The sequence below is a fragment of the Hippopotamus amphibius genome, chromosome 9 (genome assembly GCF_030028045.1).
Source record: "Hippopotamus amphibius kiboko isolate mHipAmp2 chromosome 9, mHipAmp2.hap2, whole genome shotgun sequence".
NCBI classification, from domain to species: domain Eukaryota; kingdom Metazoa; phylum Chordata; class Mammalia; order Artiodactyla; family Hippopotamidae; genus Hippopotamus; species Hippopotamus amphibius.
This window is the reverse complement of record NC_080194.1, coordinates 79,957,708-79,978,461: the sequence shown is the minus strand read 5'-3', so window position 1 is coordinate 79,978,461 and position 20,754 is coordinate 79,957,708. Positions and strand designations below refer to the sequence as shown.

Sequence of the window (20,754 nt, the reverse complement as noted above, 5' to 3'; positions counted from 1 at the left end):
TGCACATATCCTGTGGGGGAGACAAAGATGATTGAGACACACTTGTCACTTGTGAGGAGACTGCAACTTCGTGAGCAAGTGAAACAGCTGCTATCAGATCTGACTTGGGGGCAAACAGGACATGGGCCTAGGGAGAGACAGGGTAGCGAGAGATGGCACACAGATGGGGCAGAGAGAGACGGGGCAGGGAGACACCAGCCAGGGAGAGAGAGGGCAGGGAAGCTTTCATGGACAAGAAGATTATGGCCTGAGTCTAAACACAAGGAAAATTTCAACTGGGCAAAATGGGGAGGAGGTCATTTCAGACTGTAGGAGCAGTAGGAGCAGAGGGAAAGCTTTGAGACCATACACTATGTTCTGAGGACACAGAAGTAGAGCCCAGTGAGCACAGGGAGAAACAGTAGAACAGAAAAGGAGGATGGCTGAAAATGACACGATAACGCAGTCTGGAGGTACGTCTTATATGCAACGAGGAACAATTGAAAGCTTTTTTTAAAATTAATTAGAGAAGCCTTAGAAAGAATGATGGCTGAAACAAAATTAGCAAATCAAGTAGGTTCCTATAAGCACTTCTCTTCATCTTCCATTTAACACATCTTTTGCCCTGATTTCTGTTCTGTTCATATACAGAAATGCATTTTTATTTACTCTTGTTGTAATAAAACCAAAAGATATTAAATAAATATGTTTTTAGAGAGAAAACAATAAACTTTACTTCTATTCAATGTTCCACAGTGGGAAAATTCTGGGTTTTGAGTTAAACAATTGCAAATGAGTGTAACCCATCTGGTGTACAGCCAGGGCTATCTAGGTGTGGGCAGTGATTACTAGGAGAGGTCAGAAGACTTCTGCAAGTCCAGCTATGAAACCTCAGGCACATCATGGAATCTTTCTGAGTCTCAATTGCTCCACTAGTTAAAAAAGGGTATGTGGGGGTCAGAAATACATTCCACATCCTTAGTACGTTACAGGGCTGTATCGAGATTCAAATTCCAATTTAAATAATAAAAATACAGTATTCAAACACTCTAAGGTAACTACAAATATGTGGTGTGATGAAGTTTCTGCTTTTCCCTGACGCAGAGTGAGAAAGTATTATCTTGATGTATCCCTTACAATGTATTCAGAGAGAAAACCACCCTGGGAATTCCAGCACTTTGGAATTCTTTTAAATCTGACATCAATGCCTCCTAGGGTATGGATTTTAATATCTGATTCTTAAGGTATCTGCCTCCAGAGTAATAAAGTAAGCATGTGCTCATGTATTTATTCAATACAACATTCTGTGTAGGGTAAGTAAAAACCTGAACCTTTTTACTTGCTATAGGGCAGTCACCTCATACTAAAGTGACATGTGAGGAAACATGGTGACAGAAGAGCAAAGTGCTGGACACTCAAAGAAAAAAAACAGAAATAATCCAGAAGCAAACAAATGAAAATAAAGGGAAAAAAATTATAATTAGGCAAAATTGTAAATAAGACGACAACAACAACAGTTTCCTAAAAGAATGACACATGGGCTTTTTTTTTTCTTTTTCCATTTTTGGCTGCGTTGGGTCTTCACTGCTGCACAGGGGCTACTGTTTTTTTTTCTTTTTTCTTTTTAAGCTCTTTATTGGAATATAATTGCTTTACACTTTTGTACCAGTTTTTGAGGTACACCAAAGTGAATCAGCTGTATTTATACATATATCCCCATATTCCCTCTCTCCCGCGACTCCCCCCTGCTCTCCCTGTTCCGGCCCTCTAAGGCATCACCCATCAGGGGGCTAGTTTGTTGCAGTGAGTGGGCTTCTCATTGCAGTGGCTTCTCTTGTTATAGAGCACGGGCTCTAGGCGCGCGGGCTACAGTAGTTGTGGCACACAGGCTCAGTAGTTGTGGCACACAGGCTTAGTTGCTCTGCGGTATGTGGGATCTTCCCAGACCAGGGATCGAACTCGTGTCTCCTACATTGGCAGGCGATTCTTAACCACTGCACCACCAGGGAAGTCCCCAGGGACTTTTAAATATCAAAATTATGCTTCAAATTCAGGCTGTTTTACATTATAAACTACTTCTTAAATTAATATAAGGATTTCATCAGCATTACATCTAATTACTAAGTCTTCCCCCAAAATGAAAGCCTCAGCTTCTATGTCTACTAATGAAAAAATTCAGAGACAAATTTGTGATGTAAAGTCTATTCAAGTGACCATCCAGAGAAGTTCCCTTCCTCATCATGGTCCCATGAAAATTACTGTAATTCATTTGTTTCAGTGGTATACTACAAAATATTTGCATACAGATTTATACCAACAAATAATATATTAAATAAGTATCTACATAAACTAAATAGACCTAGTTTCAGACACTCCTAAATTTAAATGATACAGTAGATAAACATAAATTGATAAGTAATAACAGCTGATATGTATTAAGTATTTGGGGGCTTTAAATGCCTTATCTCTAATTTTTAAAAGAATCTTGCCTCACTTCTTAGATGAGGAAACTGAAAATCAGAGAAGCCAAATGACACGCACATGGACGGTAAAACATGGCACAGGTATTAAAACTCAAGGCTGAGGCCTGTGCTCTCACCTCTTTGTGCTGCTTTTCACATAGGTATACAAATTAAATTAAGCATCTGCATTAAATCTGTTGTCATAAAATATCTATTTTATGGGGCTGTTGCAATAAGAAAGACCCTTAGAAATTACCTATGTGGACAGGGTGGAGTGAAGGGCAGATTATAATCTACATAAAGTAATACATGATCACTGTAAAGGAGTCAAACAATACAGAAGCAAACAGAGAAAAAAAAATGAAATGTCTCTTGCTATATCCATAATCTCATTCCCCTTTCCAGTTAGGTGTGTATCCTTGTTGATCTTCTTCTATGAGTTTACAACAGGATTATACACTGTTCTGTGATTTGCTTTTCCATTTAACAATGCATCCCAGAGAAAACCATAATCCAAAAAGAAACATGTACCACAATGTTCACTGCAGCACTATGTACAATAGCCAGGACATGGAAGCAACCTAAATGTCCAACAACAGATGAATGAATAAAGATGTGGTACATGTATACAATGGAATATTACTCAGCCATAAAAAGGAATGAAATTGAGTTATTTGTAGTGAGAAAAGGAATGAAATGCTATGAGAATTCTATATACATACCTAAGAATGGAACTGAGGGATCACAAAGTATATACATGTCAAACTTAGTAGGCAGTGCCAAACAATGCTTGTTTCTCATTACGCTTCCCTGGTAGCGTATGAGAATTCCCACAGGCGTACATCCTTGCCAACTTCTGGTACTGCTACTCTTAATGTCAAGCATTCTTGTGGGTGTGTTTTCATGAGTTAATAAAGTTTTAATTTGCATTTCCCTAAAGACTAATGATGTGCAACACCTTGTCATGTGCTTATTCAGCATTTTGATATTTGTTGTGAAATACCTGATCAGGTTTTCACTCAACTAAAAAATCAGTTTATCTGGCCTTTTCTTACTGATTCTTTGACCTTTGTCAGATATGTGTACTGCAAATATCTTTCCCACTTTATGATCTGGCTTTTTCACTATCTTAATAGCATATTACAAAGACATTCTGAACTTTAAGTTTAATGATTAAGCTTTTCAGTTATGATTACTGCTTTATGTCTAACCCACAGATCATGAAAATAGGTCATGAAGATATTCTACAGTATTCCTTGTAAAAGCCTTGTTGTTTCACCTTTCATATACAGAACTATAATTCTCCATGATCTAGTACCATTTATTGAAATGACTGTCCTTTTTGTTCCTGGACTCTATTCCTTTATACTGTTCTATTTGTCTATCCTTTCATCAATCTCAGTACTTAATTAGTTAAGCTTTAACAATAAGTCTTGATATCCCTTATATTAAGTTTCCCACTTTTTTGTTCTTTGAAATTGTCTTGGGTATTTTGGGCCCTGCATTTCCATACAAATTTTAGAATCTATTTAGAATCAGTTGTCAATTTCAACAAAAATCCTAACTCAAAGCTTAGGGCATTATCGGCAACTCTGCCCTATTGGGCTCTGAACTTCATTTGTTGTTTCACGAGTGCCTTGACTTTCTCTACTCCATCAGCTAATACCATAGGGGGTTGCTGTCCCCATACACTGGATATCCTTTCACGTCTCTGGATTTCCTTCTTCTGCTTAATCTTAGCTCAGTAATTGTTTACTACCTTATTAACTCTCCAATGCTTCAAAGAGATATTATACTTTTTCTGTCCAAATTTTCTGTTTTCAGAGGGAGTGTCTGTCTAAATTCCCTAGTCCTCTGTTTTTAGAGGCTCATGCCTCAAAAGAAAGCTTTGTTTTTCTTCTCTTTTTACCCTCTCTCCACCTTCCACCCTTGCCCTCTCTCCATTCCCCAAACCCCCTCTTTCTTTCTAGAATAAAAGGTGGATAAGGCGGGAAGATGGGGGACTCCACCATGGAAATTATAAAAAAGACCAAATGTTGATCCTAGACACGAAATACCTAACATGAGAACTTAAGAACTCATTGGATGGGCTTAAGAGAGCCCTGCACAGAGGGAAGAGGTCAACAGAAAGTGAGCCAGAATCAAAGCTGTAACCAACATAACTGATGTGTGGAGGAGGAGGGAGAGAGAAGCACAAGAGAAATATCTGAGATAACAGCTGAGAACACTAAACACTTGAAGGCAGACACCAATAAATAACTGCTCAGTAAACTCTACTCAGGATTGCATGAACACACAGAAATCCTCATGTGCTTCCTTCCTCTTCCTCCCACCTCAGCCTCACCTGCCATCAAACCAGAACCTGTGGGGACTGAACTAAATGCCAATTTCTTTGGGACAAGTGTCTACCTTTCTTCCTCTTCTCTTTCCTCTTCTTTTCTCCATCTCCCACCACCCCCCACCCCCACCCCACACACGTTCTTTTCCTTAAGGTACCATGGATACATGCTATCTTTGTCAGGACACGGTGACTCATTAATTTTATTTTTACATACACAAATAATTGGGGACATACTGAGAACATTAAGAAGAGTTCCAAAGGGAAAAACGTCCCTGCTGCCCTTGTGCAATAACACAGGGAGCTTTACGTTGCCGTCTCAAACTATAGCCGCATCCTTCAGATCTGGCCTCTAACACTGACAGATGGCAATGTTAAAAATAAACAGAACATTCAAGTTATTTGCACTGCAGGCAAAGACCGTTTTAAAGTGTGAAACAAGCCTGAGGCTGATAGAATTCACATCATCCATTTCAAAATGTATTAAGAATGCATATTTCCCTGGGCCACCCCAGTAGTGCTGCTCACAAAAGATAAAATATTAGCTTTTGAAGGTGTGCTGTCATTATATATCATTAATAATTTGGAATTAACAATGCCATACAGGTCTATTCATAGAAACCTATTTTCCAGAACTGTCCATAACTGATTAACTTTCTCAAGTTTTAAAGATTCTGGAGATTATCACTATTAGAAATTCACTTTAATATTCAGAACATGAGAGAGTATTTGATTGATACAACTTAATACCAATACTAAGCTAATTTTTAAAAACAGTTTATAGTATATCTCAGGCAAAATTATAAAAGATAAAACTTTATAATTAATAAAAGTTAAGCTTATATGGCAGAAATACATAAAAATAATGCACAAAAAATAGCCATAAATTTTTAATGTTGAATTTTAATAACTTTAAAATAGTGACCACAAAAAAGCATGATTATCTCAATAGATGGATAACAAGTATCTGACAAAATTCAACACCCTTTTGTGATAAAATCATTCAACAAACTAAGAACTAAAGGGTACTTCGTCAATCTGATGAAGGTCATCTATGAAAATCCCCAAATTAAAACCTTACTTAATGGTGAATAACCAGATGCCTTTTCCTAAGATCAGAAGTAAAACAAGGATGCCTGTTCTCAGAATTTCTATTCAACACTGTAACATATCCAGGGCAACTGGGCAAGAAAAAGAAATAAATAACATCCAAATTGTTAAGGAAGAAGTAAACATATCTCTGTTCACAGATGACATGATCTTATATACAGAATATCCAAAGAAATCTACTAAAAAATCTATTAGAACTAATCAACATTTCAACAAAGTTTCAGGATACAAGATTAATATATAAAAATTAATTGTATTTCTATGCGCTTGCAATAAACAATAAGAAAATGAAATTAAGAAAACAATTCCTTTTACAACAGCATTAAAAAGAATAAAAATAAATTTAACAACAGATATGCAAAACTTATAGTCAAAAAAACTACAAAATGTTGAATGAAATGAAAGGTCTAATGAAATGGAAAAAAAATCCCATGTTCAAGGACTGGAAGACTTAATAAATACTGGCAAGAAGGTAATACCTTCCAAACTGATAAAGAGATTCAATAAATCCCTATCAGAATCCCAGCTCTCTTCTTTGTAGAAACTGACAAGATAATTCTAAAATTCACATGGAATTGCAAGGCACCCAGAAAAGCCAAATCAATCCTGAAAAAGAATAAAGTAGGAGGACCTCCCAATTGCAAAACTTACTATTAAGCAATGGTAATCAAGACGGGGTGGTACTGGTGTAAGAACAGACATATAGAGCAATGGAACAGAACTGAAAATCCAGAAATAAACTTATGTGTCTAAGGTCAACTGATTTTCTACAAGGGAGTCAAATCAATTCAACAGGGAACAATAATCTTTTCAACAAATTGTGCTTGGACAACTGGCTATCCAATGGAGCTGGACCTCACACCATACACAAAAATTAACTCAAAATGGATCATAGACTAAAATGCAAGATCTAAAACTATAAACTTCTTAGAAGAAAATGTAGGAGTTAATATTGACTTTGGGTTAAGCAATGCCTTCTTAGATAAGATATCAAAAGCACAAACGACAAAAGAAAACAATAAATCGAACTTCATCAAATTAAAAACATTTGTGCTTCAATACATATCATCAATAAAATGAAAGACAAACCACAGAATGTGAGAAAATATTTGCAAATCATATTATCTGATAAAGGACTTGTATCTGGAATGCATATTATCTGATAAAGGACTTGTATCTGGAATGTATAAAGAACACTTACAACTCAATAATAAAAAGAAAAGCCAATTAAAAAATAGGCAAAGAATCTGAACATTTCTTCAAAGATACACAAATGGATAATAAGCACAAGAAAAGATGTTCAACATAATTAGCCATCAGGGAAATGCAATCAAAACCACAAAGATATATCACTTCATACCCACTAAGACAGCAAGAACCAAAAAAACAGTAACAAGGATATGGAACAACTGGAATTCTCATATACACCGCTGGTAGAATTGTAAAACAGTGCAGCTACTTTGTAAAACAGTTTGGCAGTTCCTCAAAAGGTTGAACATTGTGTTACCACATGACCCAGCAATTCTACTCCTAGATATATACTCAAGAGATGAAAACATACATCTAAACAAAAACTTGTACGCTAATTATTACATCATCCATAATGGCCCAAAATGGAAACCCAAAACGAATGGATAAAATAAATATTGTATATCCATACAATGGACAATTATTTAGCCATAAGAAAGAATGAAGCACTAATATATGGATGAACCTTGAAAACATTATGTTAAGTGAAATAAGCCAGTCACAAAAAGACTATATATTGTATGACTCCATTTATGTGAAATGTCTAGGTTAGAGAACTCTAGAGACAGAGAGTAGATTAGCAGTTGCTAAGGGCTGGGGAGAAGGGAGAGCACAGGGCAGTGTCTGCTAATGGGAATAGGCTGTTTTTTGTTTGTTTGTTTGTTTGTTTTTATTAATGTCATATTTAAAAAAGAAAAGAAACCTACAGTTATCACAACCACTAATGAATGAGTTAAGTACTCACTGAGAAAGTCTTTTTATGTTTAATAAGTTTACCCAAAGAAGGGGGATTTAACAAAGGATAAAAATGCCTTGAAAAGAGACTGAGAATCCCAGGGTGAAGGCAGAGAAGGGCAAAGGGAATGTAATACAACTAGGAGAAATACATTCGATTACTTCCTCCTCCTCCTAAAATCTTTCAGTCTTTGTTTTTATTTTCTTTCCAAAAATTTACATCACATTAAAAACTTTCAGGTGAGGTATTCTGTAAAATTTGTTCCCAATAAAATCATCCCAATAAAAAACAAAAATTTCCATTAAAAAAATTTTTGCCCTCTGTAATACACTGCTTTACAAATCTGTGAAATACTCCACATACCCTTATATAACACTGTAAATATACTATACAAATAATAAGGCTGTTTAAAATAGTTTTTGATGTTCACATGCACTGATAAAATATACATTCCCTTCATTATTAATTTTCAGCTAATCATACTATCTCCATGTCAGTTCTTTAAACCTGGTATTTTATCATTTTGTTTACTAATAAGCTACATTCCTACTATATAATTATAAAAACAAATAATGATAAAGCTTAATAGAGCAAACAGTTAAGCAATTCTTAAAATTGTCTAAGATTCTGAATGCATGTAAACCTTTGTGAAATGATCAACAGAGAAAAAAGAATACATTAAGAATCAAAACCACATAAAATTAAAAACGCATATTATGACAATAAACACAAAGAATAGCTAAACAAGCTACATGCTTGACTGGAAGAGAAAATCTGAATCTTTAAGCAGTTGATAAATAACCACACTAATGAAAAAGTGTACTCACCTGGTTTTGGCACTGAGTTGGTCACTGACTGGGGAACTTTCTGATTAATTAACTCAACACAGTGTCCAGGGAAGAGTCCCACCTAAAGAAGAAAAGCAGCAAAGAGAGGATTCTAAACCATAGAACCAGACCAGTGTGTGAACACTGCCAATTCAATTCCAGTAATGTGCTCCACAACCCCTCCCAATGATTCTGTTATTCCAAGATTCTAAATCACTGATGATGCCAATTATACAAACAAATAATAAAACAATCCGTTGCTATGAGTATATAGAGTGGTATTTTATTTGTCTAAATATCTAAGTCTGCTTTCTAGTTTCAGCTTTTAATTTCCCAAACTTCTTATACACCAATTACAATACTTAGTCTGATACCAAGCTATGCATGTAAGAGGTATAATTTATACCTGTTAATAATTTACTTCCCTGAAATTTCAATCTAGTTGTTAACACCTGTACTGCCAACTTTCATATTTACTGACTTCTCTATGATTTTTAAAAAAATCAACACTAAACCACATTCAAATTTTTTGCAAATTTTCTCTTCATTTTCTCACAGGTTCCATGAAAAATGACAAGACTAAAATAAATTAGTGAAACAATTGCTCACTTAAAATCCTGGTATTCACTGATGTTAAAGAGCCAGTAGTGTGTGGATACGTGGGAAAGCAAGAGAAGAAAACAACCAACCTCAGCAATGGTAACAGACTCTGGCTTTGAAAAACACACCAATTTGACCTGGAAGCAGAATTGCTCATGATATCAGGTAGACTCCCAAGGAGCTGTATTAGGAAACTACTGAGCTCCAGATCACCCAGAGATACTGCATAGCCAACAGAATGAATACAGAAATAAAGAGCCAGGAAACAAAAGTAAAAAGGGAATTTTTACCAATATTTATAGATGTTTTCTTAGATAGGAATATAATTGGGCTGCCAAGCAGCAGATGTTAAAGCTGAAGCAAGAAAACTACATCACTTTGTACATCCCTTTGTTGACAGACTCTGGGGAAGAAAGGAAAGGTCTTCCAAGAGTATGATTCATCATGAAGTTCTGAGCTGTGTAATTACCATCTGTGTGGGATTATTTTCACATACTCATTTGTTGCATTCTTACTTCAATTTCTCGATCGATATTCTATGTTAGTTCTTAAAATTATGAAGATGTAACTAGTTATCATGAGGTCAAAAGGGCTTACTAACAAATTATCGGTTTTGTCTGAAAGATGTGAATTTGGGTCTTAGAGTTCCTATATGCACTGCTTTCCAAAATGATGCTCTAAGTATGTGTCTTATTGATGAAATTCTATACCATATTTTAGTCAACTTCCCATTTAACTAACAATCAAGTAGAAATTCTTCCAAGATTGGTTAGAACCAGGTAAGAATCAACTTGAAAAATCCTTCTCATTCTCTCTTATGGAAGTCAGTTATAAGAGAATTAGTTGTGGTTTAGAGCACATGGAATCTATTGCAGGTCTGCCACTCACTAGGTCGGGTTTTTAACTTAGCCTCTCTGCTTCAGTTTCTTCCTCTAAACACAGTATCGTACCTAACTCATAAGGGTTGCTGTAGAGTTAAATGGATCAGTATAAGCAAAATGCATACAGTAAGAACTTGTGAAACGTTATCTATTCTCTACTTTCCCAGTATGTTGGCCACTAGAAGATCTAGGAGGTCTCCAGCTCCTCCACTGTCTGTGTATGACACATAACACCTGCCACCTTTTGCTTGTGGGTACTTAAGTTTCCTCACTATCAAATATAATTCTTTCCATAAAATTCTAATTCATTTAAATTTATAAACATTCTCTGCAATTTGCTATAGAGAAAAGACCACCCATTTACTAGGTTCTGTGATCTGGAGCAAAGTGCTTAACATCTGTCTGTTTCTTAATTCGTAAAAATGGGACATTAGCTACCTCAATAATCTGCGTGAAAGCACCTAACCTATTTCTAAACTCAAGCATCTGTCAGCAAATAAAACTAGTTTTTCATCACTTCTTCACAAGACTGAACAAAGCTTAATGATCTTCTTTGGGGTACTATATCATACATACCAGTTATACTTTCACCTTTTAAACGTCTCAATGCGTCAGGTCTAGGTAATGGGGGACGTGCTATTGTGTATTAATACTATGTAGAGGTAGGTCCATGGTAGGTTCCCCTAATGCCTAATCCCAATCCCTGCTCACCTGTCTCCCTTTATTATAAAGTGCAATATTACCAAATATTAACTAAACTAAATATTCAGTTTCCCAAACTCTTTGCATTCAGGTGTAGCCATCCTGCATTGAAGCTAACTTTTCTGTTCATTTCTGTTTCTTGAAGCCAAAAGCACTCCTAACTGTAACTCTTTTAAATAAAACAGTTAAGATACTTTTCTGATGCATATTTAAGCTAGCATTGCACCAAATATAAATAATTATGATAAACTCAAAATGTCCAATGTTAAAAGTGACTGAAACTCTAACAATATGATCTATGAACTATATCATCTTGTTTCGTGTATTATTCTTTTTGTGGCAGTGGCATTTTCTAAAGCTCTAATTTAAATGGCTGAGAAAGGTGAGGGGAATTCAGTATATTTGGCAGCAGTCAAAATTAGCTTCTACTCTAAGAAGAAGATGGAAGGAAAAGAAAAGACAAGCATCTAGGGCCCGTGAGGGTAGAGGAGTAGTTAATAAAAATACAGTAAAAGAAGAAAAAGGTAAGGCTGGAGCAGGTTAGGGATGGGCTTAAAGGAGGGAGAGAGAACCTTCAGTTTGGTAGCTTTGCCCCAAGTCAATCTGGCATGAAGAAGAAAGAGGAGTGGGCTTGCCTGGTGGCTCAGTGATTAAGAATCCTCCTGCCAATGCAGGGGACACGGGTTCGAGCCCTGGTCTGGGAAAATCCCATATGCTGCAGAGCAACTAAGCCTGTGCGCCACAACTACTGAGTCTGCTCTCTAGAGCCTGAGAGACACAACTACTGAGCCCATGCACCACAACTACTGAAGCCCGTGTACCTAGAGCCCACGTTTGGCAACAAGAGAAGCCACTGCAATAAGAAGCCTGCACACTGCAATGAAGAGTAGCTTCTGCTTGCTGCTAGTAGCTGCTAGCAACTAGAGAAAGCCTGTGCACAGCAACGAAGACCCAAAACATCCAGTAAAAATAAATAAATAAATAAATAAAATGTTTAAAAAAAGAAACAAAATTTGAAAAAAAAAGAAAGAGTATATAAATGGAAGAGACAGAGGTAGAAAAGACAGAAACTACCAATAGGATTAGACACATGAAAAGTTAAGTCAGATGCTTCTGCCGTTTTCTCCTACTTTTACTGAGGTACGACTGACAAACTGTGCATATTTAAAATGTACATTTTGATAAGTTCTGACACCCATAAAACTGTAACCACACTCAAGTTTATGAACATATTTATCAACCCCCAAAGTTTCCCTGTATCTCTTTGTAATCTCTCCCTCTCCCTACCAGCCCCTACCCCTGCTCACCAGGCAGCCATTAACCTAGTTTCAATCACTATACGTTACTTTGCAGTTCCTACAGTTTCACATGAATAGTCGTGCAGAGTGTACTCTTTGTGGTCTGTTTTCCTTCATTCAGCATAATTATTTTGAGGATCATTCATGTTGCTATATGTATCAATAATTCTTTCCTTTCTACTCCTGAGTAATATTCTATTGCATAAATCCCACCATTTGCTTATGCATTAATCTCTTGTTCATGAGATACCTGGGTTGTTTCCAGCTTGGGACCATTATATATAAGGCTGCTATGAACACAGGCCTTTTCTCTTGGATAAACACTTAGGAGTGAAACAGCTGGATCATGTCATCAGCGTATGTTTAAGAAACTGACAAACTGTTTTCCAAAACTGGTTGTAGCATCTTACAGTCCCCCCAGCTGTGTCAGTGCTCCAATTCCTCCACATCCTCGCCATTCTAATAAATGTGTAGCAGGACCTCACTGTTATTTTAATTTGCATTTCTCTAATGACTACTGATGTTGAGCATCTCTTTATGTGTTTATTTGTCATATATCATTTTGGTTAAGTATCTGTTCCCATCTTTGCTGTTTTTTAAAGAAATATTTATTTATTTATTTATCTTCAGTTGGGGGCATGCGGACTCTTAAGTTGCAGCATGCATGTGTGATCTAATTCCCTGAGTAGGGATCGAACCCAGGCCCCCTGCATTGGGAGCACGGATATTACCCACTGGACCACTAGGGAAGTCCCCCACCTTTACTATTTTAAAATTGAGTTCTGTTTCCTTGTTGAGTTTTGAGAGTTCTTTATATGTTGTGGATACAAGTCCTTCATCAGATATAATCATTGTGAATACTTTTTCCCAGTCTGTGCTGTGTCTTTTTATTGTCTTATAAGTAATGTCTTTCAAAGAGCAGAAGTGTTAAATTTTGATGAAATTCAATTTATTATTTTATGAATTGTTTTTTTGATATTACATCTAAGAAATCTTTGCCTAGCCCAAAGTCACAAAAGTTTCTCCTATGTTTTCTTCTAGAAGCTTTATAGTTTAAGCTTTACATTTTGGGTACATGACCCATTTTGAGTTAATTTTTGCAGATGGCGCAAGAAATAAATCAAAGGATTTCTGGAAGCATATGGATATCCAACTGTTCCAGGATCATTTGTAAAACAGACCATGTTTTCTTCATTGAACCAACACTGAAACTCTGTTGAAAATAAGTGGTCCATGTATATGTAGATCTACTTCTGGACTCTATTCTGTCCTGTTGATTTACTTGTCTCTCTTTCCCGTAATGTCACACTCTCTTGGTACTGCAGTTTCACAGTTAAGTCTTCAAATCAATTCCTGTTAGTTCTCCCCTTTGTTGTTCTTTTCCAAATTTGTTTTGGTTGTTCTTTTCTAGGTCCTCTGCATTTCCATATGAATCGTTTAATCTGCTTATCAATTTCTACAAAAAATCTGCTGAGATTTTGATTGAGATCAGTTTGAGAAGAGATGACATCTTAACACTATAAAGACTTCCAACCCATACACAGGGTATATATCTCTTATTTAAAAAATATTCTTTAATTTCTCTCAAAAATGCTTTGTAGTTTTCAGTACATAGATCATGTATCTTTTTTCCAATATATCCCTAAGTGTTTCATAGTTTTGATGCTATTACAAATGGGTTTTATTATATTTTCTGAATGATGTTAATGCTACTGGTTTGTGGACTACATCTGGAATAACTGTAAATTTCATTTCACAATAATAAGGAAGGATTTTAGAAATTATTTATCATTATGTAGGGTTTGATGCAGTTAAGAACTACTACTCTAAGCCATTTTGTCAATAATTTCCATGAAACAATGTTTAAGCATCATTTGGTAGGACATACTCTAATGTTATAAATTAACAAAAGGCTATCTAGAAACTAATTTCTTTCTAAACATCAGTGGCAGCTGCTAATGGCATGAATAAGAAAAATAAAAACAGCAATAAGAAACACAGAAATTAAGAAAATTTATTTTTGTGATCTAAGGGGGTAAAAAATAGAAAATTGGAATTCACCAAGCTTGTGTTCTGGCTATACCAATGATTTACTATCTTTGTGAATCAGAACAATCTATCTAAAATCCTTGGTCTCTGGATTTCTATACTTTTAAAATGACAGTTTAGGACCAGATGATCCACTACCATCTTTTCTACTATAGAAATCTACGATTCACAAATGTAGACAAATAGAAGCCACTACTGGTTCATTAAATGACTACTATGATTTGTTCTTTGCCCAAAATGCCTAAATTTCTACCTAAGCTCTGACACTAAACAGTGAAACAACAATGGGCTACTAGTTTAGTCCCCTTTTGTTTTAGTTTGTCAGTAAAAGAGAGGTAATAGTAGTACTTTCCTCAGAGTGTGAGAATTAAAGGTTAATGGAAAGCACTTAGAAAGCACACATAAAAGCACTAAGAAGTGTTACAAGTCCTTGTATTTGTAGTACCACATACTCCCTCTTCCCTTGAAATTCTATAACATTACAGATGAAAAATTATGGTATGTGATTTCCCATTACTTAACTGGAGAGGAAATATTTTGCTCTACTTAATTTTGAGTAATGAAAAGATGTAGCTTTGAATTCCCTACATAAAATGATGGTGGTCTTTGTATAAATAAGTGGGTAAATTGTCTTCCTCTATGAAACTACTCACTAGAAGGGACAAGTTTCCAAATGTTTTCCCTTTGGAATAAATAATAATTTTCTGAAAATAAGTTATTTGGAACCACATTAAACTCCTGAGGTAAGGAAATGTTTATTGTCCAAGAATTGCTTCTCTGATATTTGTACACAGAAACCCTCACACAACCTTCTGGGGTAACTATGAAAAGTAAAATAGCTGACCCTTAATCATCTTGTGGAGAACCAAGAGAACATGAGCTGTATAGAATCCTGTCACTCCTTAAATGCTATTTTACCCATTAGACTGACTGTATTCCAAATATGTTTTAGGAGATTTTCTTGGGGGAAAGGAGAACACTCACTAAACCGTGTTTAATTTCTTCCTTTATCTGTGCACAGGATAAACAATGGGAGGCTGGGTCCGTGGTTCTCACATTCTGTGCTTAATAATCACCTGAGGAACCTGATTAAATTCAGATTCCTGTCCTCATCCCCAGAGATTCTGGTTTTAACAAGTTTCTCAGGTCATTCTGATGCTAGCGGCTCCCAGATAAAATTCTGAGAAACACAGCACTAAACGAACAAATAATCCTTAAAGATAGTAACATTTTACACTTGTATTATGCCTTTTACCTATGAAAAAAAGACTTTCCAGACATCTCACCTCACATTTTCAACCACAGTGCACAGATAGGCACAAAAGCTGATGCCATTTTTTTTTTCTGCTGCAGGAGACATTGTATGATGAAATACCTCAGAAAACGAAGGTAAAAGATTCAATATACTCTTTAGAAGACAAGTAAAAACCAGGGTTCAGAATTTCAAATTACTATAGTTAATATAATTTCACACTTCCTACTCCCAGAAGTTTAAGAAAAGAAACACAGTCACAGTATAATTTAAACACATGGATGAACTAATCCTTCTGTTCCCTCAGCTAAATTATGGTCTAGGCTAAAACAATACACAGCCTAGAACTTGGTAAAATGCTGATCTTATCAACCAGCAGCTGATTGGCAGTTTACCTACAGCTCAGAGTGAGCAGTGCCTTCTGAAGAGTGGTCTGAGGAACACCTGGGCCAGAATCACATGGATAAAAATGCAGTGTGAATCCCATCCCACAACCACTGAAACAGAATTTTGGGGCTTAGGTCACAGGATTTTATGTTTTAACATGTTCCCCCATGTAACATGTCATAAGCACATCAAGTAAAGTTTGAGAATCAGTGATGAAGAGAGAGCAGAAGGAGTCACTGGTAACAGGGACATGAAGACAGCAGTACAGCACTCTTCACTATATTAGTAAATGCTATTCCTTGAACTGACTTTATTTGCAAATTAAGACAATAATGAAATAAATACCATCACACACCTATTACAATGGTTTAAAAAACAACAACTGAGAACTATCAAATGCTGATGAGAATGCAGAGCAGTGTCACTGCTGTTGCTGGTGGGAAGGCAAAATAGTACAACCACTTAGGTTTGACATAAATACACTACCATGTGTAAAACAGACAGCTGCTGGGAACCTGCTGTATAGCACAGGGAGCTCAGCTCAGTGCTCTGTGATGACCTGATGGGTTGGATTGGGCGGGGGGGGGATATGTATACATATAGCTGATTCACTTCATTGTACAGCAGAAACTAACACAACACTGTAAAGCAATTATGCTCCAATAAAAAAAACAAAAGACAGTTTGGTGGTTTCTTACAAGCTAAACATGATCATATCAAACGATACAGCAAGTGCACTCCACGGTATTTACCCAAAAGAGCTGAGAATATATCCACACAAAAACCTGCACATGGATGCTTACAGCAACATTATTCATAAATGCCCCAAACTAGAAGCAACCAAGATGCACTTTAATAAGTGAATGAAAAAATAAATTATGGCACACCCATAATAATGAATATTAGACAGTGATAAAAAAAGGAACTATCAAACCATGAAAAGACATGGAGGAACTTTAAATGCATATTGCTAAGTGAAAGAAGCCAGTTTGAAAACTACTCTGTTTGAAGCTGTAATGGTAGATACATGTCATTATGCATTTGTTAAAACCCACAGAACTACATACATCACAAAGAGTGAACCTTAATGAAAACATGGATTAGAGTTCATAATAATGTATGAATACTGGTTCATTAAATGTAACAAAAAGCAAACCCCAAAACTGCTTCCATCATTATAGAGGAGAATGTGATACTGACACTGTTATTCTTATCTATGTGATTCTGGCCCTGGTGTTCCTCAGACACTCTTCCAGAAGCAGTGCTTACTCTGTGCTGTAGGTAAACTCTGCTAATCAGCTCGTGGTAAATAAAGATCAGCATTTTGCCAATTCTAGTCAATGAATTATAAAGCAAGATGTTAACAGGAGAAACTGTATATGTGTGGGGGGCAGGCAGTATATGAAATTTTGAGTATTATGTGGTCAATTATTCTGTAAATTTTTACTAAATGATAGAATCTATTAATTATTTTTAAAATAATAATAAAAAATAAAACAACGTCACAAGCCAGCAACTGCACAGCATCAGTTCATAGGACTCTTAGGGCTAGGCTTCTGCACACCACCTGTACCCCTGTCATGCCCCAACAGCTGGCCGGAGACAATAATACACGTGACCGAGAAAAAAGAAAAGAGGAGTTCACGTAACGTGTTATAAACACGTCAAGTTGAGCAGACCTGCCAGTGCACACACATGGGGCTTGCACGCCGACATCACATTACTAGAACGCGTTCCTTCAGCAGTCAGAGCACCACATCTCAGAATGGCCTCCATCCTTGCAAGCAACAGGCCACATCTTTGCTCCCCTTCACCCTTTCTCCCAAGAGTGATCAGCTCTAAATGCCCTCGATTCCCAGGAAGACCACGGTCCAAGACACCCCAAGGCCAAGCCCAGCCCCTTGTCTCCTGCTACTATATTAGGGAGACAGGTTTCCTGCCTCGGTGCTTCCTCCTTCATGGCCCACTGACAAAGCCCAGTTTACAGAGTCCATCTGTGAGACCAGGACCAGTCAAGCTGGCTAACTGGTCACATGGCTGCTTCACGTCTAGCTGGTCTACACAGGTCATCTGCACATCCTATCCTCAAAAGACATGCATGAGACTCTGCATTTCAAAGTCACCGCCTCCAGGAATCCCTCCTAGATCTCCTAGGGAATCCTGCTGGACTCTGAACCTCCCACTCATCTGAGAGGCCCTGAGGAGGGGACCAGTACTGCTTGTCTTCCTCATACTGCCTTGGGGAATGGCAGCAGTGCCCAGAGGGCCTTCTGCCATGAATGAAATGAAGGCCCTGTACCAGCCTGTGAGTACTCGCTGGGCCCCTTCTTAGATGCTGCCTGAGCACAGTGGGGTGGGGAGGGGCATCCATGAAGCAGTCATTCCAGGGCTCCTTCCTCCCAAGGCCCTCAAGCTCTCAGCAGCCGTGGACATCACCCTTAAGCTCTGCCTGCCCTTGGCCTAAGGCCAGCCTGGCTCAAGTAGGGCCCTACTCTTCATCAGCTCTATGTGAGAGAGTCCAGGAAAGGCTTCAAGACAGCCCTAACGGTGGCCCCACCTACCTAGCCGTCCAGGACTGGCTGAATTGTGTCCCCCAAATTGTTATGCTGAAGCCTTTACCCCCAGCATCTCATAGTGTGACTGCACTTGGGATGGGAGTGAGGAAGATTGAATCGTGTGGGTTCTTTCCTTAAAGTATTCAGTTCCTTTTCTAAATGAAGTTCTGATAGTGACATTTAAAGATCCACTCCTGGTTTTATGGGTGTCCCCATGCCCCCAAATCAACTCCTCTTCTTATGGTCATACCCCGACATGATCTAAACAGACCAGCATTCCTGTATGGAAAACATTTCATTATCAATTACAAATCAGTCCTGAAAGTTTAAAAACCTGTTTTTATATTAAATAATTTGGGGAATAAACTGATTTTTAACTCTAAATAAAAGCATTAGGAAGATAAATCTATACCTAGCACAGAGTCAATACTCAATAAATATTTGTTATGTGAAAGAAGGAAAAATCTGCTATTTCATAATCATGGAATTAAAATGTTAAGAAGGGCTAATGGGATTATAAGTGGAACCCTCTAATTAAGAAGAAACTAAAGTCCAAAGAAAGCAAGTGGCTTGTCTAAGATTATAAGAAAGGTAGCAACATCAAGACTAAAACATAACTGTCATTTTAAAGCCAAATTTACTTTTTGATCATCTACGGGACCCTAATATTTATAGCTCATTTCCATGAACATGGAAAATTGACACCTTAATAAGAAAAGAGGTAATACCTGTTTTCCATTTAGTTTCATATTTAATCAGACGCACCAATTATTCATAGCAATTAAGAAATCAGAGCACAGATAAAGAAGGACTGCAATTATACAAACAAGAAAATTTGTGGGGTCATAAAGATATGATTCTTTTGGTTTTAATCATCAAATTAAAATGCTTTTTAACAGATAAAGGGATAGATAAAACTAAATTTGAAAAATAAAAAACTGAATTATTTACATTTTAAAATCAACATTTATTGAGTAAAAAATATGCAACAGGTCTGCTCTAGATACTTTACATATTTTATCCTTACACATTTAATCTTATGAGAATGAGAATAATCTCAAAATAATATTATGAGATTAAGAATAATCTTATAAAATAATTTATGAGATTAAGAATAGTCCTCCAATCCCCATTTTACAAATGGGGAAACTGAAGCACAGAGAAGTAAAATAACTTGCTCAAAATAACACAAGATTAAAACCCAAGTAATCTAGCACTAGAACCATCATACTATCCTGTTTTAAACTTTATGATTATTTTTTGATAAAATACATTTTATAAAAACCTAATAGCTTTTATTTTATATGCACTTAAAGCTCAAGACATTTATATAATAGTTGCTAATGTTTCCAACTGTGCAGCATGAGTACTTAATCTATGCAGTATTTTAGGAACACTTTTATAGACAACAAAAACCCACAGGTTATATATTAAGGATACAATTTTAAGGCTTTTTTAGATGCTCTTCTAGTGATAGTTTTAAAAGAGAGAAGGAAACATCTATCCTATGGAAATTAGGGCTAGTCAGTCTAAAAGATGCCATTATCAGGTCTCAAGTTACTGAGGCATATAAGGAAAAAGAAAGAGATGACTTTAGATTCTGCTGTTATTCTGCAACTGATACACTGTTTACATTAACAGTTACAATGCATTAAAAATATTGATCAAACTCACTTAATTCTAGAGAGAAGACATGTGATTCATGATTTTAAACCACTGAAAAGCAAGGCAGAGTCACAGTCCTGATCATCTAAAAGTGGTCACCAGGCATGTGATTCTGCCCATACCTGGGCTACACCACCGTACAGGGAAGAAGAAGCAGATCAAAACAACCACAATAGTAACAGAAAAGGAAACCCAAGTCTAATGTCATCTACATTTTTTTTTTATCACTGCAGACAAAATTTCTGATGACAAAGTCCACTGCCAGCACATACTGTAAACAGAAATACTACTGAAAGAAAAAACTTTCTTTGAATCTTCCACCCCGAATTCTTTGTTGCCTACCTGAAATCCATGCTTGCCTCTCCACCATGTGCTTAACACTTTTGGGGGCATGTCAATAACAGAAACAATGTCTCCCACCTAGGAGGAAAAAATTTAGGTGAAATGTTTTTAATCAAATCTTTAATCAATTGTCTGTCTAGAATTTAAATCTGAACTGTAACAAAAAGGTAAAGTACTATCTTATCTTCTGGCTTCATTATTTCTGGTAAAACATTAACACCTCTTTCTGTAAAGAACTTAATAATCTTAACCATTTGTTAAGGAGAGGTTTACAAAAAGTTAAGCAGCACAAAGACTGTGGTCCAATTAACACATGTAATAAC

General features: G+C 36.5%; 1 protein-coding gene across 23 annotated transcripts in view; it reads right to left on the bottom strand.

The window, feature by feature from the left end:
* ARHGAP32 (Rho GTPase activating protein 32) overlaps positions 1-20,754 on the bottom strand; it is a 256,016-nt gene that overhangs the window by 57,126 nt on the left and 178,136 nt on the right. For 22 of the 23 annotated variants that reach the window (XM_057747404.1, XM_057747399.1, XM_057747406.1 and 19 more), the window contains 2 exons: positions 20,432-20,509; positions 8,701-8,782 (listed from right to left, as the gene is read on the bottom strand). In XM_057747404.1, coding sequence (XP_057603387.1) covers positions 8,701-8,782; positions 20,432-20,509 — 160 coding nt within the window. The remainder of the gene's footprint in view (positions 1-8,700; positions 8,783-20,431; positions 20,510-20,754) is intronic. The other variant, XM_057747420.1, reaches the window with a different exon arrangement.